Source organism: Poeciliopsis prolifica, unplaced genomic scaffold (genome assembly GCF_027474105.1).
Source record: "Poeciliopsis prolifica strain line A6 unplaced genomic scaffold, Auburn_PproV2 SCAFFOLD008, whole genome shotgun sequence".
In the NCBI taxonomy this organism is placed as follows: domain Eukaryota; kingdom Metazoa; phylum Chordata; class Actinopteri; order Cyprinodontiformes; family Poeciliidae; genus Poeciliopsis; species Poeciliopsis prolifica.
This window is the reverse complement of record NW_026562383.1, coordinates 7,895,119-7,918,582: the sequence shown is the minus strand read 5'-3', so window position 1 is coordinate 7,918,582 and position 23,464 is coordinate 7,895,119. Positions and strand designations below refer to the sequence as shown.

The 23,464-nt window shown below is 41.2% G+C and overlaps 3 protein-coding genes across 7 annotated transcripts; 1 reads left to right on the top strand and 2 right to left on the bottom strand.

The window, feature by feature from the left end:
* Positions 1-15: 15 nt before the first annotated feature.
* lrrc53 (leucine rich repeat containing 53) lies at positions 16-9,781 on the bottom strand. Of its 4 annotated transcripts, XM_055033596.1 has the most exons (11): positions 9,467-9,781; positions 7,800-7,900; positions 6,750-6,787; positions 5,070-5,173; positions 4,859-4,998; positions 4,659-4,757; positions 3,787-3,962; positions 3,485-3,648; positions 3,220-3,409; positions 2,925-3,117; positions 16-2,823 (listed from the first exon to the last, which is right to left on the bottom strand). In XM_055033596.1, the coding sequence occupies exons 2-11, from the start codon at positions 7,897-7,899 to the stop codon at positions 647-649; spliced, it is 3,381 nt and encodes a 1,126-aa protein (XP_054889571.1). In that variant the 5' UTR covers position 7,900; positions 9,467-9,781; the 3' UTR covers positions 16-646. The 4 variants fall into 4 exon arrangements, with proteins under 4 accessions (XP_054889571.1, XP_054889572.1, XP_054889573.1 ...); XM_055033597.1 differs by lacking the exons at positions 6,750-6,787; positions 7,800-7,900 and having other exon boundaries at positions 18-2,823; XM_055033598.1 differs by lacking the exons at positions 6,750-6,787; positions 9,467-9,781 and having other exon boundaries at positions 18-2,823; positions 7,800-7,878.
* Positions 9,782-9,883: 102 nt separating this feature from the next.
* On the bottom strand, positions 9,884-16,299 carry cryz (crystallin, zeta (quinone reductase)). Of its 2 annotated transcripts, XM_055033605.1 has the most exons (9): positions 16,217-16,299; positions 14,981-15,130; positions 13,850-14,002; positions 13,344-13,507; positions 12,559-12,610; positions 11,671-11,820; positions 10,660-10,761; positions 10,432-10,527; positions 9,884-10,312 (listed from the first exon to the last, which is right to left on the bottom strand). In XM_055033605.1, exons 2-9 carry the CDS (start codon positions 15,074-15,076, stop codon positions 10,151-10,153), a joined length of 975 nt encoding a protein of 324 aa, XP_054889580.1. In that variant the 5' UTR covers positions 15,077-15,130; positions 16,217-16,299; the 3' UTR covers positions 9,884-10,150. The 2 variants fall into 2 exon arrangements, with proteins under 2 accessions (XP_054889580.1, XP_054889579.1); XM_055033604.1 differs by lacking the exon at positions 16,217-16,299 and having other exon boundaries at positions 14,981-15,210.
* On the top strand, positions 15,805-23,384 carry dars2 (aspartyl-tRNA synthetase 2, mitochondrial). The gene is made up of 17 exons (XM_055033600.1): positions 15,805-16,310; positions 16,386-16,485; positions 16,985-17,051; positions 17,175-17,276; positions 17,732-17,827; positions 17,910-18,033; positions 18,136-18,182; positions 18,452-18,558; positions 19,254-19,323; positions 19,564-19,743; positions 19,949-20,056; positions 20,255-20,317; positions 20,555-20,707; positions 20,781-20,999; positions 21,091-21,201; positions 21,285-21,360; positions 22,112-23,384. The coding sequence occupies exons 1-17, from the start codon at positions 16,145-16,147 to the stop codon at positions 22,294-22,296; spliced, it is 1,974 nt and encodes a 657-aa protein (XP_054889575.1). The 5' UTR covers positions 15,805-16,144; the 3' UTR covers positions 22,297-23,384.
* Positions 23,385-23,464: the final 80 nt, after the last annotated feature.

The following is a 23,464-nucleotide window of genomic DNA, read 5'->3' as shown; positions in this document are numbered from 1 at the left end:
TGCATAACCTTACTGCGCCTGTACACCGAGAGCTTTGTGACTCAAAAAAAATTCCTTTAATGTAGAGACAGGTTATAAAACAATGATTTATTGAACTGGATACAGCAATAACAATGATAAAACTACTCTTAAATATTCAAGAAGGCGGACAATACATGTAGAGAGAGAGTACTGAAAACATAAAGACATAAACACAACTAATAAAACGTGAATCATCAACATACAATTGTAACCTCTTCTTTCATGCAAAGGTTGCCGATTGTCGACATTTTGAAGAAACAAGTGATGAGAAACAGCTGGAGCTGCTTTTGGACGTGCCCCATCCCTGCAGGTAGATCACACAACAGCTGCAGCTCTGGACGAGTCGCACCAGCCAACCATCCGTAACCGTTTCCGTCTTATCCCTTCCACTCAAAGGCCAACATTTCCTGCGTTTTAGCACATGCCCTTTAGGATCTCAAACCTTCTCTACAAGTGCCAGTAAGGCGAAAATATTAACCACACAGGTTTGGTTTCTCTTCCCCCACCAAAACCAATTGGATATTTTTGGACAGTTTATCAATATCAACTGCACTTCCTCCATTCACTGTTGTTTACTCAGATCTTTACACACCTGAATTTAGAAAGGAAGCAACGATCTGAGCTGCTAGCGGATTTTTCTCTCTAGAGCTGTAGGCGGCCGGTTTGATGTTTTTTCTGGAAGAACCAGCCTCAGCTTCCTCCTCGGTGAGGAGCCTCCTTCTTCTGACAGGTACTCCTGCTGCAAGAGAGCCGCCCCTCCAGCAGCTGTGGAGGATTCACCTGGTATGGACAGACTCGGAGCTGATTGATCCATTACAGACATACTGTCTGCCTTCAGACTTTCTCCTGATCCTCCTGCCTGAGGTCCTTCAGTTTGAGCCACACCCTCAGGTGGCATATTGACAGACATTTTCTCCACTCTAGTTTCTGAGGTATCCCCTGAAGTCTCATCTTGATCCTGTTTGGGGAGGTCGTCTTGAGTGGAGGGGGCTTGTGACTCAGTGGTCGATTGAATCGGTCCCTTTCCGGTCTGAATGTCTTGACTGTGAGTTGGATCAAGCTTCGGTGCTGCTACAAATGCAGAACTGTCAACCTGCATCTGGCTGTAACCCAAAGCAGCTGGATTATTAGCTGGGTTTGCTAAACTCAGGACAGGACCATCAGATGTTGAGGTAAGAAATGGAGCCGGGGGGTTTCCACCTGCTTGTAAAGGATTGGCTTGTATCATCTTGGCTAGAAGAGCAGGATTTGAGGACCTGGTCGACACTGCAGGTTGTCTGGCGAAGCTTTCTGGGGCACCACCTGGAGCTATGCTAAGCCCACTGAGTGTTACGCCGGGAGCAGTGGGATTAACCAGGCCACCGGTGAGCAGTGGATTGGATCCTGAGGACATGGTGTTAAGCAAAGCCTTCCCTGCTTGAAGAGAAAGGGAGCTTCCAGTTAGCTGTGAGCCAGTTGAGTTTAGCAAGGAAAGGTTGGTAGTACGATTCCTGTCAGCTGGACTGAAGGAGAAGGGATGCTGGAAAGCCAGCTGAGCCCCACTCAATGCCAGCCCATCACTCTGGTACTGCAGAGTCTGATGGTTTTGTGCAGAGACAGTGGTGCCGTCAGGCGGTTGGGAGAAGTTTTGGTTCTTTTCCTGGTCACCTTCTGCACTTTTATCTCTTTTAGATGTGCTGCTTTTTTGCTCTCCTTTGTCTGCCTTCTCCATTTTGGAGGACTTTCTCTTCTTCTCTCTGCTACTCTTAGCTCTCTTACCAGATTTCTTTTCTCCTTCCTCCCCTTCACCTTTTCCATGCCGTCTTTTCTCTTTACTCCTCTTGGAACTTGTGCTCTTGGTGTGGCCGTGCTCATTTTTCTTCTTCGGATGGACTTTGCTTTTTCTCAAGGGATTTAAGTTCAATTTGACCTTCATCAAATGGCTGGACTGGACTTTGTGTCTCCTTTCGCTGTTTTTCTCGTTGCCTCTGGAATTTGCCTCCTCCTCCTCCAGACTTTCCTTGTCTCGATTAGTTCTTGAACTTGTCAGATCAAACTTTACGTTTTTTGTCTCTCTTTTTAGTCCTATGTTCATCTGTCTAAACGGCTCCCTCCTTTCCTTGCCATTGAAATCATAGATGTCCATTTGGTTGGAGTGAGGCATCCTGTGTGTCATATTCTCCTCTGGAGGTCTGGAGGTCCGGTGGCAGTTCCTGCAGTGTGAAGCCTCATAACGTCTGCTCTTCGATTCATCATCAGTCCTGTGGTTCCCCATGTCACCGTCAGCCTTGTAGGGTGGAAGATTGTCTGGCGTTTCTCTCAGCAGATGAAAAGGTGAGTCGGCAATGTGGGGAGGAACCTTGTTAGAGACATTCCAGGTGTAATCTTGTTGTTGAATAATTCCTCTCCTTCTCTCCTCTTCCACCATCATTCTTAATTTCCTTCTCTCCTGGACATCTTCAGCCTCAGGTCCTCCGTTTACCCACTTACCCTTTCTCATTTGGTTCGGCATTTTCCCATTAGTGTTGCAATGAGGGCAATGGACGTTGCTGCCATTTTCTTCAGCTCTGGACTTAAATGTATCTCTGTGGTGATCCATCCTTTCATTCAGCATCATGGACTCCTTGCTCCATTGTTGACTGCTGTTGGCTTGCAAGAAAAAATCCCTCATCCTCTCCTGATCTCTGAGTTGATTTACATGGTTAGCAGTTGTTCTGCCTTTGTCCTCTTCCTCCTTCGGTCTTTGGCTTTCTTTCTTCTTCTTCTTCCGTTGAGAGACGTGGTAACAAATCAGGACTGCAAGCAGGGTCAAAGCGACTCCACCTGCAGAGAAACACAACAGGAAACAATGAAAGTTTACAGCCACAATTTACCACAGTCTGAGAACCAATGGGGGAACCAGCTGAACCTATTAATATTCTGACCTAGGAAGCAGATGACTGCAGCTATGGCCAGGTCTCGGGCGTACTGCTGAGGCGCCACGCTGCCTCTCGCCTCAATCTGCACTGTGATGTTCTGATTGGACGGCACGCAGTTGGCCTCGGTCAGCTCCAGCACCGTGGTCACAGCCGGGTTGTCTGCACTCACACACATCATCCGACGGCCGTTATACAGCGCCTGAGGACGACGGGAAGTACAGATGCTGGTTTTCAAGAAGCCTGTGGTCTGTCTTTGCTGTTGCAGGTAATGAGTTCACATGGTGACATCGCACAAGCGCACCTTGTCCGGCTCCTGAACGAAGCTCGTCAGGACAGCAGCCAGCTCCAGCAGCTCGCATGTGCAGTTCCATGAATTTAGGTCCAGGTTGAGGTTCGACAGCCACACAAGATAGGAGAAAGCCTCAGGAGGAGCTGAACGCAGACGGTTTCTGGAGAGATCCAGGCTCCTCAAGCTAACCAGGCCTCTGAAGCTGAAAGCACAACATGTCGGACATATGAGATGATATAGCCTTGGTTCAATTTTAATACAATAAAAATCACATTACCTGTTTCTGTCTAGAAAATCTATCAAATTATCCGAAAGATCCAGAGTCTCCAGACTCCTGAAGTCGTTCAGAGGAAAGGATCCAGGGTTCAGCCTGGTGACCAGGTTTCCCTCCAGCTTCAGGCTGAGCAGAGCCTTTGTGCCTGCAAACCAGCCAGCCTGGATCTGCACACCAGCAAGAGGAGCACATTACTGCTTTGATGATTTAGCTCTGCAATGTGTCATTATAGCCAACGAGAAGGCGGCCTTCGCTTCCAGTCGCCATGAAACAACATAGTTGATTTGCCTCGTGAAGACACGCACCATGTCGATGTGATTGTGGCCCAGGGCAAGAACTTCCAGCTGGCTGAGATTGATCAGCGCTCCACCCTGCAGAGCCTGGCTGGTCAGGAGGTTGTGGTCCAACAGCAAAGTGTGGAGGAGAGGCAGATTTCTGAAGGCGTTTTCACTAAGCTCCGAGATGTGGTTGCTACTCAGACCTGTGGATGTGAAGGTTTACGCATCTGGCATTACTGATGTACACAAATATAATGTGTAGCATTCAGCTGCATGAGCTGCATAAGTATTGAGTGTCACAGATCAACACTAAATAGAGAAAGTAGTCATTTCTATACTTCTTTGTAATATAAATGAAATTCAGTCAGGCTTGATGAGCACAGATTCTCAGTTAGAGTAAGATCTGGATTTTGATTGAATCACTCCAATGTAAGAATAGATTTTGGTTGTATGCTAAGTGCCAGCTTCCTGCTGGACACAAGAACATCTTCCAAGTTTCAAGTCCTCTGGCTCTTCTCTTCTCCCCAAAGCGTAATTCTGCCAGATCTGTGAGTCAGCATGGGAAATGGTGCACAGGTTAAAGTCATAACTTACGTTTTGCTGGTGGGACTTTTCATCGCTATTGTCAACATATTTCTATCTGAATTTTTTTTTTTCCAGTGAAACGACAACAATAAGCCTCCACATTTTTCTGTTGTTTATTAATGAAGAAAATCTCAAACCAGGTATGATTTCTCCCTTCACTTCATAATTATGCACTACTTGGCTTCTGTAAAACCCCTCCACGTTGAAGTTTGTGATTGCAGTGAGACAAAATGTAAAAGAAACATGCTCCAAGAGTATGACTGTTTTTGCAAGCTGATGTCTGTGCATCCAACCCATCCGCGTTTTGTACTGACCTATAACTGTGATGTTCCTGAGGTCAGACAGCGAGGCCGGCTGGACCGCAGAGATGGAGCCCTCAGTTAGCAGCAGAGCCTGGGTCGAGTCTGCAGCATCTGCTCAATAACACACACACACACACACACACACAGCGGTAGCAGACACACACTTCTCTGAAACAGGAGGACACTTGCGAAAGAAACGACGTGAGTCGTACGAATGATGTTGGCAAGCCTTTGACAGATGACTGCGTCCTCAGAGCAGACCGCACAGGAAACGGGACACACTGGAACACGCTGGGCTTCGATGGCTGGCAGCAGGAACATCAGCAAAACACCTGGACACAAATTCAGAAATCTGCTTTGTTTTCAGCAGAACTTCACGACCTGTTGCTGTGAATACAGTCACCGAGCAAACCGAGTTCTCACAGGTCATGGTGTGCTACAGAAGATGCGACATGATGATGAGGCAGCATCTCTTCCACGTGGCTGTCACCCGATGCAGCTTGGTTATTGTCGCCATCGTGTTTAATCTGAAAGCACATCATGAGAACCCGAAAATGACGTCTTTGCACAAGTAAGAGAGCAGAATATCTTGAAAATAAACCCAATGACGAAAGCGGATTAAAACCAACAAAGTATTTGCTTAAACTTTGGAAGATGATGTAGCCTTAAGTTTTGTGTGTGACACTGCAGTTGTGCATGCATTTCTAACTAAGATTTGAATATTCAAATCCAGCATTTAAACATCCAAGCAGGAGCGCATGGTCTGAGAAGGTTTCTGTTTTGTTGCTAGGCAGACAAACAAGATGCTGAGTGATGGTTGACGGCCAAACACTGAGGCAGCGTGAGGCCTATCGGGTTTCTGCCATCGGGCTGTATTTCCCTCGAGCCGTCTGTCATGAAACAAGTTTGTGTTAGGCTGGAGTACAGACTCTTACCGGAATCGGCCATCAGAACAACCACAGGAAAAAAAAAAAGATGGCTTTCTTTATGGCAGAGCAACATCTTTGCACCACAAGAAATGTATTTGATCCTCAGATAAAAACCTGAACAGCTTTACTGACTCAGAGTCAGTCAGAGGTTAGCAGATTCACTGTTTGGCATAGATTTCATAGTGAATGGAATGAGTATAAAACAGATTATTTAATATACTTTTTGTTTTGTTAATGTTTTGAATTTTAAATTAACAAAAAAAATTTTCTCATCCACACATTTTTAAAAGCATACATTCAGTCTCCAATATGGACATAAGCCCATTTAATATTAAATATTATTGAGCAAGTTGAAAATCATGGCATCATTTTGACTAAAATATGATCGGTCTTCATTCAGATTGGTTGGTTTTTGGTCAAAATTTAACTTTTAAGCAAAATTCATACATTTTGAACAAAAAAGAAAATCTAGCAACCACCAAGGATCACATTGATCAAAAACCGAGAACATGACCATGAACAGCGATGAAGTTTCACCTCAACATACACTGAGAAAAAAACACACACTTCAAAACTCAGTATGTTGGTGTGTCCAGGTGAAATGCTTTCTGAATTTAATGCTTTATGACCAGAGGAAACAAAAATTGAGCAATTTCACCAAAATTAGGAACAGGAACATCATGATGTCCAGCTGCCAAACATGGTGTTAGCTTTGATGCCTGTGGTACAAGTGGAATCATAAAGATTGCATTTGACCAAATCCTCAAACTTCACATGAACTTATACATGCAGATGTTTACAACTTGAACACAGTTGGATGTTCCAGATCAAAATCACAAAAGGAGCTTCTAAATGGTTAAAAACTTGTAGTCTATTTATTTTCATTTTCTAGAAGCACTGATGACAGCAGCATGTTGGAGTAGCTCTGCTGCGTCAGTTCTGATTTGTTCTTTTTTCTTAATTTTATTTATTTTTTCTTCTTGGTTGAGGCATTGCAGGTTTGAATAATTATTCCCTCTTTTGTTTTGAATGCTGTGCAACTGGAAGAACCTTTTACAATCACCTTCCCCCCCCCCTTTCAGACAGTAGTTGTAATGCATAACAGTGTGGGAACATTTGCACTGTTTTTACAACCTGGGAGCAGCTGACTACAACCTCGAAGCTCAAATATTACCTGAGATACCTGAGGAGTAAACAAGGAGGCTTCATGGACTGAAGAGCAGAGAGAGAAAGAGAAAATGTAAAGCATGTCTTCCGTCAAACACAATGCTTAAGGGACACATCCCCGACTCCAAAGTCTCTTTGCCCGACTTTCTGATCGTACAGCCAAGCAGGGACTTAAAGAGGAGCAGCCAAAGCAAACGACGTGGATCAGCAGTGCTTGCCTGCAACAGATAGTGTCAATAAAGACATGTAACGGTGAGATATCATCTCTGGTGCCTGGATTTTGTGCTGTTATGACAAAAAGACAGCAACAGTCTTCAGTCAGAGGCCTATTTAACGTTGACCCGAGACTGACTGCTACCTAGCGTTACCTCCTATCCTTAACAACTTATTTAAAGGTGCTTGGATGACATGAGTCATGACATCTAATTTCCCTTTAAGGACAAATGAAGAGGTTTTGAATCGAAGCTGAACTAAAGTGAATCAGATTTAATTGAATTTTAATTAAACAAAATATTTGTGATGGTTGACGTTTACATCGACCCCGTGTTCGCATCTTCTTTATTTTTTATCTGGAAGACTAGAGAAACATTTTCAAATGTGTTTATCCAGATTCCTGCAAAAAGAGTCATCATAGGAACATGCAAAATCAAGTTAGAAAATAGTTCAAGTTTTACCTCAGTTTACTGAAAGAATAAATGGCCCCATCATATTATTATTCTCATCTGCTGCCCATTTCTGTCAAGGAAGTGTAAACAAACAATTAGGTGATTAAACTGAAAAGCGGACTGGGCCCACATCTGCATGTCAGCACCTCAGCTGCACATGTAGAGGAAATACCAAAGAAACTCAGAAAACTGTTTACGAGCTCTATAATTTTCTAATATGGTGGGTGGAGGGAAGAAACTGTTGTTAATTATGTCTAATTGGTAAAAATAGGTCCAAAATATATTTACGTGCATCAGATGGGGGTCATAAAAAGCACTCTGTAATGCAAAGCTCTGACCATGATGTGCACATGTAGGATTACTGTATAAGGAGCTGTGAAAATGATAAATACCACATGTTGAGGGGACACGTTGAAGATTTAGCTGGGAATGAGCAAAAACACAGGCTGACAGGATGACGCCTGGTCTCAGCATGATGATGATCCAGAGCATGCTGCCAAAACATGACAAGAGTTTCAAAAAGGGAAACAAGAGAAAATCATACATCGGGCGATTATGTTCCAGATTTTTCTCGCAACGTTCGTGACGCATTTATTTATTAAAAGAACGTTATAGTTATCATCTTTTTTGGCCTCTGCACACAACCCCATTTTTTTCTTCTTTTAAAGTTAAGCCCGAATTTCTACAGACCCCTTCCAGCAGCAGGTTGTAGAGTAATCGTTTATTTGACTAATGTGTTTGAAGCAAACCTCGGTCAAAGTTTCTGAGCCAGAGTCCGAACCTGAATCTGCTCGAACCTGTGGAAGGAGTTAAAAGATTCGGGTGACGTCCAGGAGGCCTTCCAGCTTCAAATGACTAGAGCTCATCTTCAAAGTTGAAATCTTTAAAAAAAACTGTGAAAATGTGCAAAATGCTGGTCAGCAATTGCAAGAAGAGTTTGCTTGCTGTAGTGGGCCTAAAGATTTTCCCATTGGTTATTGAGAAAGGAGTAATTATGAAAGGAACTTTTATTTTATTTCATTTTATAAAATGTTAATAAACCCAGGATCTATTTTCTTTCAGAATGTATGGATCTTTTCATATTGTTTTATCTTATCTTTTACTATCAGAAACAAACTTCTTAGTTTGAATGAAAGTAATCTTCAGAAATGTGCTAAGGATATGAATAATTTGGGGTTTAGTTGTATGCAAATATGTGGTTGGATTTGTATTTGTGGGCAATCTACGGCCGGTTTGGGCTGAGCTCGGTGGCTGTTCTGCAGCTTTGCCACTTTTTAAAAATGTTATTTTATTTTTGTCATTTCCTGTAATGTAGACCTTTGTATGCGTCTCTCAGTCTTGTGGGTTTTTGGGGCATCTAAAAATCAACTTCCTGTCTTCATGTTGCCTGAAAGCACTTCAAAAGCTCACAGGAGGCAGAATTGTCTGTTTTTGTTCTTTTTGTCTTCTTTTCTTTTTCAGCAAATCTCAAACAGGAAGTGAATTCACATTTGAAATCAGATTGAAAAATTACTGGTCTTTGGTGACCTAGATGACATATCTCAGCCAAGAAGTATTTTATTTCCTATCTTTCATCAAATAAAAACAAATTTTATTTAGCTGATTAGTTATTTTCCACTTTACAAACAAGAATTAAAATTTCCAACAATAAGACAAGTTCTGGAACCTCCTCAGTTAATAATCTTTACGTTTATGTCATGTTTATTAGAAGCAAATGCAACGTTCAGGTTTTGCTCACAGCAGGCTTTCTGAAAGCCTGAAAACAGTTTTTGTTGATTAGGTTTAGTTTAGCGACAAGTTGTCAGATTTAAAGAGACACAGACATGATCTCAGTGACAACATTAACAATTCAGCCAAAAAACATGAAACATTTCAGTTTTTTAACTAAGAAGAACACTATATCTAAAAAAAAAAAAAGCTCAAGCGGTTTCTGCTCTTATATACGACATATAAATATAAAAAAATAGGGGGAGAGGGGTTTGTGTGTGTGTGTGAGCCATCTACTCCATTACTAAAGCCAATAAAGATTAGTGTTTGGGTTATTTTTGCAGATCCTTACCTTTTTAATCAAAACCCAAAGATTCCCTCCCTGCTGATGACCGCTCGCCGTGCCGCGTTCCCATCCTGCTCCACGACAGCTGAATTAAAACTCCTAACCATGTTCGGTGTGTTGATCTTGGGTTACCTGGTCACTGTCTGAGCATGCTCAGTAGAGCTTCGTGTCACCTGAGAAACACAGGTGTCCTGTCTGACTCAGTCTTGAACGTTGCACCGAATGCTGACTTGTATTTGAGCGTCAGTCGTGTGTGACAAGTTCAGAACAAATCTGCAGAAAGCCTGTTTGTCTTATTAGTCTAATTTATCATTAACTTGTTAGTTACAGTGTATAAAACGGCTTTCAACCGAGATAAAATAGCTTGAATAATCAAAGTCTCAATCAAATGTAATTTAAGTTGAAATAAAAATGGACAGTGTCTTGTAGGTGTTCAAACTTCTTGATTTTTTTTTACGTTTTGGCAGGTTGCAATCACATACAGTCACATTCAATAAAGTAGAAGACGAATTTTGATGAGGCTTGTTTGTTATATTGACCATTAAGCCTGTATTAAACACACATTTCCATTTTAAAACTGTTTTTTTTCTACTAGTCTGATGTAGTTGTATTGTCTCTAGTTGCGAACGGTTATAATCCTAATTAACCAAATTAACTCCAATATCGACCCCTCACTCAATGTCCAACATGTTACATCGTCAGAACAATTTTCCCAGATGCCCCGGGGCACTCGATGATGTCATGGTGAGCCTGGGCAGCCTTCTCCAGCGGGTACTGGGGGCCGACGACCGGCCGCAGCCAGCCGGCCTCCATCCCCGCAAACAGCAGCGCTGCACACTCCCTCTTCTCCTCCTGACGGCGGACAGAGGAAGCATTACTGATCTGAGCACACAGTGTTGTTAAGAGAAGTGCAGCCTGTTAGATGCGGCCACAGCGGGTGGGAGCTTTTAGTTAAGGACGTTGTTGTGTACCGGTGTGGAGGAGAAAAGGGCCACTCCTATGATGCTGCTCTCTTTGGCCATGGTGTCTCTGGGGTTGATCTCTATGGAGCCTCTCGAACCGACAACCTCCAGGAGAGAGAAAGAGCAGAGCCACTCTCACTCTCACACACAAAGTAAAGTTGGCCACATTTAGAGCAATCGGAGAATGACCTTTTTTTTTTTTTTAACACCGACGAAGAAGACTGACGTCGTACAGACCGTGACTCGTCCTCCGTACGCCAGCAGCTGGAGGTCTTTGCCGAGGTTGACGTTGGAAAGCATCTCCACTATCACATCCACGCCTCGACCGTCTGTGGCCTCCTGGAGCGCAAAACACCCAATCCAATGTTTCTGTTACACTTGTAGTGCAGGAAAGATGAAAAATAAGTATTTGACCCTTCAAACACTTTTTTTTTTATTATTTTTTGCCACACTTAGGTGGTTCAGATCATCAAACTAATTTTTATATCTGGAAAAAACAACCTGAGCAAATAAAAATGTTCAAGTTATTATTTAATTTCTTAAGACGAAAAAAAAATACAAACCAACTTCGCTCTGTATGAAAATATTATTTATCTTTTTATTAAATTATGAATTAACTTTAATTAAACACTTGTTTGATTCATTTTATTGGCCCACTTATTGCCTGACCTGTAAAAATGACAATATCACTTAACAAGAAGTAAATGATAATTAATAAAAAAAACATGTAAGAACATTAAGGACCACTACCCACTAATGCATGGAAGAGTGGAGAACCTTTGCCTGACCAGAATTAATCGACAACCCATCGCTAGCTCACCCAGGTCACAAATATGTTCCTGCTTGTTTAATAAATTTCACAGTAAAACTATTTGTGATACAATTAAGTGATTGAAAAGTCTCTATGAGTAACGTTTGAATGATTGACGATCAAGAAGCACACGGAGGGAAAAAACGGCCTTAAATGAGCGAGAACCCCAGACGACTAAAAAGAAATGTTGCATTTTGACTCTGTGGAAGATTTAGATTTAGATGCTGCGGCATAACCTTCAGCAAAATCTTCACATTGAAAAACCGTCCATCGGGCCTCAATGAGCAGGACACGGAGCAGCGGGACACGATGTCTCCGCAGCTGTCTCTTGTGAAACTACAACATTCAATGATCTGAAAAATCGGAGTGAGGACAAAACAAGCAAAACCAGAAGAGACAAGGAAGTAGTTCCTGTCGGCGTTGCTTCATGTCGGTACCATGATTCTGTCTGTGTATCCCTTCTCTCGATGATTAAAGGCACAGTGCGCGCCGTTGCCGAGGGCCAACTTCATCCCTTCTGCTGTCCCCGCCGTCCCCAGCACCCTGAGGCCCAGAGCGCGGGACAGCTGGCACGCTGCCACACCCACCTGTTGGATGCATTAGAAACATTATTATAGTGTCGCATTACAACCTGCATGGCAACAGCAAAAATAGAAACACGCAAACACGTTTGTTTCCGTGGTCATGCTTCGTGATATGCTGACTTAAAGTTAACAATAGGAACAAACAGCTGAAGTCAGCAGATTATGGGCACAAAAGCTAAAAGTAAGTTTTGCTTTGCTTCTTTTTAATTGATCACAAAAGTAAATAAATAAACACATCAGGAAGACGGTTTCTTTTTCTTGAAAGCTTGGAAGGAAATACAGCTGGCTAATATAAGGGCAAGTAATATTTATTCCACTTCTCAAACGAAGAAAACCCCCCCAAAACCTACAGTGTGGCCCGGGTCCATTTGGACTGACTTTGTGCGATCCCCGACCACAACTCAAAAAGGATTCATGCGGCACAGGCAACTGACCCAGATGCAGACAAATTTCTTTTAGATTTTGTCGTAATCCTTCCTGACAATTAAAAATTTAAAAATGGAAATTGTTACATGGTACAAAGCAAATTACTGATCTGATAATAGTTATACTTTTTTGCTTCGTTTTTCACCGTATGAACAACTTTTGCAACATGATGTGATGCTTCTTAGTTCAGAATCTGAGTTGTCTTTCTGTCTGTCTCAGGCATTCTTGGACCTTCTTGAGCTCTGTCACAGAACCAAACAGCCCTCACTGACAGCCGCAGTTGCATTCACACCGAAAACCTGGAGCTGCTCTCACCCCTCCACTGGCTCCGTGGATGAGGACCGTCTCTCCAGCTTTGGCGTGAGCTCTGCAGCACACAACAAAACACCAAAAACTAAAGCTAACCTTCTCATCAAATCATCATGTTGTGCTGCAAAATGTTCCCAAGGTTGGATGAAACTACAAATGTGATATTATTTTTTCATGCAACTCTTATTACTGAATTAACTTCTATGACATTAGTTTTTATTGGTGCGGCTAACTAATTTTAGATCATTTTCTTTTTGGTTGTTGTAGTAAATCAAATTAGGAACAGGATGTATGTGTGATTGAATTGTGGTTTATCTGTTGTGCATTGGTGCTCTTATCTAATTAAACTGAATTGAAAAGATGTTGAAAGTTTCTGCAGGTGGACGTTTCAGAATGATGCTGCAAAGATACTTTCCACCAGAGGGAAGTGTTACTCCATGTGCAGAAACAGCTGTACCAGTCTGTTTGCCAAACTCAGTTTTTCTGGCTTCTTTTTCAGACGGCTGTAGCCCGAAATCTCACTTTCTTTCTTTTTTAAAGTTATGATCTGAATTATTCTTTTTTTGCAACATTATGTAAAGAACAAATGGTTCTGCAAAAACAGTTCCACAGAACATAGCCAAATGAGCCCAAAGAGACAAGTATTAAAGATGCTTTCATAATCCATGTTTTCCACAGTTTTCTGGAAAGTCTTTCATAGTTTCTGTCCCCCTGTATGATGGTTTATAACTGTACCATGTGCAGACCTTTGGTTTAAACTCTGAGTAATTCCTCTCCTGTGACGGTCTTACTTGTGAACTAGGGCTCTGTAGGCGGTGAAATAAGGAATGCCTATGGCTGCTCCCTGTGTGAACTCCAGCGCATCAGGCAGCTTGTGGACACAGTCGTCCGCTGCTACAGCATACTCCGCGTAACCTCCGGACTGAGCGGCGGTGGTGAAGACGCGATCGCCTGCCTGGAAAACACAATCGCGTGATGTGTGTGGACCATCTCTGGGGCCGATTTGGTAAAGGTCTAACAGATGACCGCTGTCAGCGAAGAAACAGGATATGTTTAAGGGTGTAAAATGATCTATTAATGTAAAGTGCTAACTTTTTTTTTTCCATCTAGAAAACAAATCATTGACACGTTTAGTGTAAAACAAGGCTAACGCTGTTGTTAAATATTTTTTCCCAGAGAAAATGTAAGAAAAGATTAGGGTTTCTAAGAAAGAACAGGCTGTATAGCAGGATATCCTACATTTTCCATGACTTTAATTGTGTGTGCTGTGAGGAGTGTGTGTTTTACTGTGACCCACCTTTACTGCAGTGACTCCCTCTCCGACTGCGTCCACCACCCCGGCTACATCTGAGCCCGGTGTGTACGGCAGAGTGGGCTTCCGGGCGTGAGACCCGGATCGGATGTACGTTTCCACGGGGTTCACTCCACAGGCACGGACACGGATCAGTACCTGCATCACAAAGATCCTAAATAAGTTGGAATTAATACAAGTTTTTGTTTCCCGCCCCCCGCCCAAATCTATTACACACATTTTTCTTTAATGTTAAAGTCTAGATGTATTTAAAGTTATTTGTATTCAACCAAGAAGTTTCTGATAGAAAATGAGAGAGGCTTCTATAAAAAGAAAAAGCAACTGCAAATTGATTGTGGAAACAAACATGTGTTTGTCTAATTACAATTGATTTGAAGAAATGACAAAAATGATTCACACTTTCCCCTTATAATCAATGAAAAAATCTTTATTGGCATTGCGTCAGTCAAACCCTCCTTATGATTACTGACCAGCTTCCAGCATCTTTCTACTGATGATTCATGGTTTGGATGAGCTCTGAATATCTGATGGGGGAGGGTCTCCTTGCCATGACCCTAATCTTTAGCTCCTCCACAAATTCAGATTCATAGTAAAAGACTGTAACCTTTAATCTGCCGGGGGTGTGAATGAATATGAAACTTAATTGTGTGTTTTCACAAAGATCGGGATAATAAATTATGATTTGAGCAAAGTCATGATGGGAAATTTGTCAGATTATCCAAACTATTGCCAAGAAAATCTAAACAAGCATCGTGAAATGTAGTATGATAGCTTGCCTGATTTTGAAATATTGGCATCATCCCACTTTTCTTCGGGATGCAAACAAGTGGACGATGACAATTTTGTTTCAGTTTTGCACTTTGACCCCATCCTCCAAGAGACGTGAACCTAGTTACGTTTATTACTTATCAATCATTAATCACAGCAGGAAAGACAAACTGCTGAAAGGATGTTTCACAAAAATATCGGTGAGGTTAGACTTGCGTTTGCACGAAAAAAAAAAAAACCCAGAGAAACAAAACAAAGAGCCTCTTTGCAGCTCCTCCACGGCCAGACGTCCGGCCACCTGGCCGGGTGAACTTTGACCCGACTCGCCTTCAGAGCGTGGTGTCTCACCTGTCTGTGTCCCGGTGGAGGGACAGGGACGTCGGAGCACAGCCTGAGGACCGACGGGGCTCCAAACTCACTGACTCTGATGGCTCTCATCATCATGTCGGCTCACCTGCAGCTCGATCTGCAGCTCGATCTGCAAACTGGATCAGGTGACTGCAGGAAAAAAAGACAACAAACAAAAAACTCTGGCAGCGCCCTCTTCTTCTTCTTCTTCTTCTTCGACAAAAGTTTCAGATATGACACGTCAGCGCCCTCATCGGTACACTTAAAAAACTGACTTCAATGCTTTTTGTTGTTTATTTTGCTGTACCTTACAGTTTCACTTTTTTTTTTTACTTTCTGCCATTTCTTTAAAAAATATACCACTCAAAACTAAATACATGTAATAATACCTACTGTTGTCAAGATTTTCCCTATATTTTATTTCATGTTCTACCAATGTTTATTTTTCTAATATAGAAAAAGAAAGATTTTCATCCAACTTTATTTGTCACAATTCCAGTTGTTCTAAAAAATACTTTTCTGACTGTAGGTATGATGATACTTAATCATAGCACTCACTTGTGGTAAATTACTGTATCTGTAACATCAACTCCCAGTTTTTTCTACAGTTTTCAAAGGTGGCCAAGTGTCACATTATATGTGGCCAAGTGTCATATTATATGTATGCCCCTATGGAATCGCTTATAATAATGCCAAACCTCTTGAATCAAGTAAAAAAATTAAAATAAATGAATAAAAATAAAGAATTTAACCGTTTTAATGAATAAATAAATAAACACATAACATTTTTTAATTATTATTATTATTTTTTTACTTCAATCGAATGTTTCGTCGATTGAGTCGTTCAGTCTTGCGTCGTGACGTCACCTCCGTTCACGTAAGCCTCATTCTTACATGAATGGACTGTACCGACTGGGATAAGATAAACCCGTCCACATGAGTAGAGAAGACGAGTGAAACGCGGAACTAGGGGTAGGAGAGAAAAGTGTCCGCGGCAGCGCAGCGTTTCTTCATGTCACGTTTATTCACGTGATGTTAGCATGTCTGCAAACGGGTAAGACATTTGCAGCCTGCTTTAAACAGACGGACACTCCGACGGGACGCCAGTGATCCCCATAGTTTGACAGGTGACCGTATGGTTTGAGGTCCCTGGGTTGGTCAGAAATGGCAGCAAAATGCAGGTTTCTGCTTCAGAGGGTCCTGACGGGACTCGGAGCTCGCGCTGTGTGGGCTCACCGGGCGTCAGGTGGAAGACACCTGGTGTGTAGAGCACCGGCCAGACAGCTGAGCAGCTCCAACAGACTCCACGTGCCTCCCTCTGCCTCCACAGGTACTTCATTAATGACAGTGTTGACTGAGTCGATTTACGGTAATGCCTGAAACTTGTTTACTGTCGTGTCGCCAGGTCCCAGCACCCTGTCGTTCAGGACTCACACTTGTGGAGAGCTGAGGTCACATCATGTAGGAGAAAAGGTCACTCTGTGTGGATGGGTCCAATATCTCAGGTTTTATTCTCTATCAGCAGCTCTTCGTTTTCTTACTGTTTAACCTTTTCAGCCTTAACGTTAGTTCATTTTTTGTGTGATCTTTATATGGTACTCCAGAACAAAGTGGTGCATTATTGTGAAGTGAAAGTATAAAGAAAGCTCTAATCTTTTCTTTAGCAATAAAACAATGAAACATTTTTGTTCATTTTTCTTTTGGTGGTAAAATGTTGATCAGATTTGGGCGTGAGGGCATGATTCTGATGTGTTCCTCGCTTTTTTTGGTTGCTTTTTTCTCCACTTCATGTCTACCTGAACAGAGTAACAAAAAAAATCAAACATCAGAAATAGACCAAATATTATATGTCAACAAATTCTATCAAAACTAAAATTAGAAACCGTTATTAAACTTCTCAAGTGACAATAAATAATGTTCTTCTATTCTAACACAATTATTTTAGACAATTTCACTGATCAAGTGTTTGAAGAAAATGTAATAATTTCTCCCTGCTTACCACAGACAAGATCTGTTTGTCATCCTGCGAGATTTCAGTGGTTTGACTCAACTTCTAATCCCCCAGGAAGACGTAAGAAATTCAATTCAGCTGTCAAAAGTTGCTGATGTCACTGGAAAAACAAATAATACAGAAAATGTATGATTAGAAGCCCCACCCTAAACGTAAGATTTTATTTTATTTTTCCCATTTTAGTCTGCCATCAGCGTCAAAGCAGCGCTGTGTGATCTCTCTGTTGAGTCAGTCATCAAAGTTACAGGAACAGTCAGAAGAAGACCAGACGGGCAGGAGAACAAGGTTTGAGCGTGTTATCAAGTTATATTGTTTGTTAAATTAATTTTTTGTAAGATTTTTTATGGGGAAATTGAGTATTCTTTAAAAATATATGTTTTTGAATAAATATGTACTTTACACCACTTTTTATGTATTTTTTGCTGAGAGTTGATTGAGAGGAAGAAAAATATTTAAGTCCTCGAATGATGTCACCTTTGGCTGTCACCGCTGTTTTACTGTGATTTCCAGATAAACATTAAAAACAGATCGATCAAATGTATCAAATGGCTGCAGGAGTGTTTGCACTAAGAGTGAGTTTCACACAAATCCCTAAGCAGAAGAAGTTTAGGAAATCAGCGCTCATAAGCAGCACAGTTAGACCATGAGATGTTTTTTCAGATATGTCCTGCAAACCTGCATCAAAGCAGCCATTTTTCTCTAGATGGGCCTGACTTCTCATCTCGTTGCCTTTACGCCAGGCGATGCCAACAGGAGACGTAGAGGTGCTGGCGGAAAATGTGGAAGTCTTCAACACGTGCCAGAAGCTGCCTTTTGAGATAAAAGACTCTGTCAAAGTAAGTGTCTCGTTCAACCAATGAGTAAGCTTTTATTCATAAAACTAGAGTGACTTTTGAAAATGTCTGTCGGGTGGTGCAGAAGTCTGAGTCGTTGCGGATGCGGCACCGCTACCTGGACTTGAGGTCGTCGCAGATGCAGAAGAATCTCAGACTGAGATCTCAGCTGGTGATGAAGATGAGAGAGTATCTCTGTAATGTGCACGGTACGGACAGTGAAGTTCACTTGTTTCTGTTTAGTTATTCTCTTTCAAATTTGACCTCAATTCTGTGTAGTTTTATTGTTTTTTCCCCTCTCCTTTATGTAGGTTTTGTGGATGTTGAAACACCTACTTTATTCAAAAGAACACCCGGGGTAAGAAGGTCCTTATCGTATCATTTTCCTACTAATTCACTGTTAGTGAATTACAACACTTTGTGTTGGAGTAGCTCAGAAAATCCCTCTAAATACACTGACATTTTTGTTGCTGGCAAAATGTTATAAAAGTTCAACTGGACTGCATATTTTTCTTTAAAACAAATCATTTAGAAAAGCTTGAAATGTTATTGTGGCAAAAGTGTGTGTCACTTTTTGAAACTCAACATCTAAACGTGTCTGATGAGAATCTCGCGTTTTTGTTTCAGGGCGCCAAAGAGTTCATCGTTCCCTCCAGGGAGCCGGGCCTGTTTTACTCTCTGCCTCAGAGTCCGCAGCAGTTTAAGCAGCTGCTGATGGTGGCTGGAGTGGACCGGTGAGTGACCAGCTCACTGTTCCTTTAATGTGGAAGGAAACCTCCCCGCTCTCAAACTTTTTATTTGCAGCAGTGCAACATTTAGCAGAACTTTAACCAAAATCACAGATGGAAGGAGAATTGAATATTGTTGTTCCCTGACTTTGATGTTTGTTCATACGCTTTCAGCTTATCCCTGTTCTAACACAGCGGATGTAATCGAGCTTAAATCATCAATCAAGAACAGGAGGTCTGAGTAAATGCTTTTTCTGCTTTAAAATAATTGTAATTACTTGTAAAAAAACAAAAACAAATAAAAAAAATCTGACTGCAAAGGCATTTTATCAACATGAAGGTTTTGTAACAGGAAAATGTCGAGCTTGATTTAAATCTCATTAACATGTAGCTTATTATACATTTAAATAATCAGTCATTGCTTTGCTAGATAAGAGAAAAATGCTCACTGAAAGATGTCCAACAATAGGAAATTGTTGAGCTACTTTATTTTATGAGCAGCTTTGTTATTTTTTGTGCATTTATAATTCAGCCACAATCTGTTTGCTTGTTCTTTACTTCAGATGTCTTTTGTATTTGTTAAATCTGGTAAAAAAAAAAAATACAGAATGGGGAAGATGGGTGAAGTTAAAATCCCATCGTGCTTGAATTGTTTCCTACTTCCTAAATACAAATGTCGACTCTTTGTTTGGTGTGGTTAGGTACTTCCAGGTGGCTCGATGTTACAGAGACGAAGGCTCCAAACCAGACCGGCAGCCAGAGTTCACTCAGGTGGGATGCAGCAGCAGGATGCTCGGCCTGTTCTGTGAAGGTGTCAGATGTTTGCTCGTTTTAACGTCTCACACAAATGTAACTTCTACAAGTTACTCTACATCACTGAGTTAGTGTGTCATATGCCATCCTAGGAAAATAAACCCAAAGATTTGTTGTTTGAATGTGACAAAACGTGAAATATGTCAGTATTTAACAAGGAGCGGCTAACCTATAGGATCTTCTCGCTGACCGCTCCAGGTGGACATAGAAATGTCTTTTGTGGACCAGGCCGGCATTTTATCGTTGGTGGAGGGTTTGCTGCAGTATTCCTGGCCAGCAGAGAAAGGCTCTCTAAAGGTCCCTTTCCAGGCGATGACGTATGATGAAGCGATGAGAGACTACGGCGTGGACAAACCGGACACTAGATTTGGCATGAAGGTGGGTGATTGCTTGTGGCTTAGATGAACCTTAACGTGGATTACCAATAGATTGCATATTTACAGAATTTCGGATTTATCAAAAATCTGGGGCGCAGGTGACTTAATCAAGCCTAAATTGTGTTTAACCAGACGAAAGATGGAGGCAATTAAGAATGTGTTTATATTATTCTCATGTATTTTTCTCTGTCTTCTTTCTTCCCCAGCTGACAGACATCAGTGATGTTTTCTCCTCCACTCAGATTGAATTCCTCAGATCAGCTCTCAGCCAATCAGAAGGCTCGGTTCAGGCCATACGTATCCCCAGTGGAGCTGTAGGAATATTTATATTATTTATACGATTAAAATGCTCTTCTGTGCTACACAGTTCAGGATTTAATTCAATAAAGAAAAGATTACAGAACATGTAATTCAAATAAGACTTGTTTTATTATAATATCAATGTGTGTATGCTGATATGTCATTTGTGCCGATTTTGCTTTTATTTATGGTTGTTCTGTGTCTGCTGAAAGAAACTTTTCACTGGGAAAGATTTAGAGGAATTGAAGCAAGCAGCCAAGAGTCAATTTGGACAGGTAGGCTCATATTTTCTTTCATTTTTATCAAATAAAGCTTTTTAATGTTTACATTTCAATTGTTACTAAGTCCTAGATAGTCTTTGAGATCCCAAAACCTTTTCCAAATCTGCATTTCCTGTTCAAATCATTAGCAAGATAAACACCAGAAGCTATTCCTTCCACTCAACAACTTCCTCATCTAAAGTCAATCATCTATTAGGCCTTTTTTTTTTCTAAATATAATTTCCTATAAAGGAGCTGAGTCTGGTGTTGGTCAGAGAAGACGGCATGTTAAAGTCTACCCTGAAGAAGCTGATGCCCGTCTCCGTCACAGAGGATCTGCTGAGGAAGACTGAAGCCGGACCAGGAGACCTGCTGCTACTGGCAGCCGGCTCGCTCCACGCTGTGGTACGGTCTTTTCTGTAAGACAAACTGAACAGCTAAAAACGCTCTTTGAAACTCCCTTTCGCCCTGCTGTCAGCGCCCGATGCTCGGCAGCCTTCGCCTTAAGGCAGCACAGCTCCTAGAGGCTCATGGCTTTTCGGTTCGCGACCCGGATGCTTTCAACTTCCTGTGGGTGGTGGACTTCCCTCTTTTCTTACCAAAAGAAGATAAACCCGAGGAGTTGGAGTCCGCTCATCATCCGTTCACTGCTCCCCGACCGGAGGACAGAGAGTTGCTCTTCACAGAGCCACACAAGGTGATTATATCTTTTTTCAAAAATAGTTGCCCTTGTGGAAAATAATATATTGCACAGGCCATAATCAGTGTGGAGTTTTGGTGCTTTGTAGGTGCGAGGGCAGCATTATGACCTGGTACTGAATGGCAGTGAGATTGGAGGAGGTTCTATCCGGATCCATAAAGCCTCAGAGCAGCTTCATGTCTTAAAGAACATCCTGAAGGTTAGCTTTCCTTACTTAATAAAGAGAGAAATTAATATTGGCTCATATATGTCATAACTAATTGTTTACTTTTCCTTTGACAGGAGGATCCCGGTCTCCTTTCCCATCTGCTGGAGGCTCTAGACTCTGGAGCGCCACCTCATGGAGGCATCGCTCTGGGTAACTCAGCTCATGCCTGGAGATTAACATTAGAGCCACCAGAGGGCGCCATTTGAAACATCGTATGGCTTCAACTGGTTTAACACACTAAAAGCAGGACAAGAGTTGAGCAGCACAAACAATAAAATCAGTAAAAAGAAATTATGGGAAAAGCTGAATTTTACCTTAAAATTAGACACTTTAGACCCTCTGATCTGGATATTAATCAAAAAGTGTTCAGCTTTCTTTAAAATGACTCTAAAGGACAGAAAAAAATCTTTTTTTTCTTGTCTAAAATGTTATACCAGAGTAATTAGATGTTTTAGTTGGTCATGACATAACCTCAACATAACATGGCAATTCCCAAAGGTTAATAATTTTGTCATGTACTTTGATAAATGTGTCTCTCTGGTGAAAATTACAATTTTTAGCAGTTTACATGGTCATAACTGTTATGTTACAAATATCCCATTATGTAAGAGATGTTAAAGTCATTTTAGGGAAATTCATAAAATATGAAGTCAGGAGGACTCAATGTAAAAGAAATTACACAGAGTAAAGGTATGTTTGCGAAGTCCAAATTTTTATTAAATTGGGAGATCAATTCAAGCGTAGAACAGCTGCTAAGGCTTTTTTTTTTTTATGAAACTGTTTAAATTCAGAAAGCGTTTTGTTTGCCAAAAAAATTTTTTGTATATTTTTACAGGCAGAGTTTTGTCTTTTTTAGCTAACTTGCAGCCGGTTTGCTGACTCGTTTACCGTGCCCCCATAGGTTTGGATCGCTTGGTCTCTATTTTGGTCGGAGCTTCCAGCATTCGTGATGTCATTGCCTTCCCGAAGTCATTCCGGGGTCACGACCTCATGAGCCACGCGCCCGACTCCGTGTCAGAGGAGGAGCTGAAGCCGTACCACATTTCTGTCAAATGGCCAACCGATGGAGGACGAGAAGGGAAGTGAGACGTTGAAAAAGACAAATCAACATCTGAGGAGATGGTTTCCTAAATTTCTGATCTACACATCAGAAATAAAAGCATTGATGGGGACACAGAGAGACACATGAAGACTGAACAATGTCCATTTGGTCCGCGGGGACATCAAAGTCAAGAGAATTTAAGAGAGAAATGACGCGTCGGCTGTATCTGAACACTCGGGGTTGAAAAAATATCATGCCAAAAGGACAGAGTGTAAAGCTAAAACTGAACTATGATGGAACATTTCAACTCGCATCAGAACTTACGGCATCAAACTTATTAGGTGTTTCTCTCTTTTACTGAGTCTGTTTTATAAAATGAAATTTATAGACAAAGTTACTGTTTCAGGACATTTCATTTAAAACTATGTGTCTTGTCTGTGTCAGTTTGCAGAGTGATCTGTTTGCAGCCTTGTCGATAAGAGTAAAGCCCTTGTGGTAAGAAAGTCTTAAAGTACAAAAATGGCATTCAAAATGCCAAATTGGGACAGTGGAAGTACAAGAGACTCTTGAGATCAAAGAGTTAAAGATACATGAGAAATTCCAGTACAAAAATACTTTATTAAAAGTGAAGCTCCTAATAACTCTTATATTATCATTAACACAATTACCTTTCAGTGTGAGCAGTCTGTTACTCTGCTCTGAAACAATATAAGCTTACTTGCAAATAATCACAACCTGACTTTATTTAATTTTTCTAAAAATTGGAGGTACAGATATACAGGGCATATCAGAATATAGCATTGGATGTTTATGCTTTTACAAACCAATCATAATCAACTTTTTATTGACAAAATAAATTTCTAAAAAATCTGGAACACCAAATCTGAAACTGATTTTTTTTTTTTTTTTTTACAAAATAATGACAACTAAATCAAAAATATTTAACTTATTCCATTTCTTGACAATGGATTTAGCTGAACTGCTCGAGATGTTCCTTCCCCAGCAGTTGGTTTTCTTTTGCAGCCATCCCCTGATTTATACTTTTTGTAACCTTCTTCTCTAATTTGCTGTAAGGGTAGTCAAGAATACTGTAAACTCAGTCAAGATTATCTCCTTTTCTCTAGCACCAGATGGCTGGACCTCTGTTGAATAGTTTTGATTTATTTACATTATTAAATTTATATTACATTTGTCTTTTTTGTGAGAAATCAG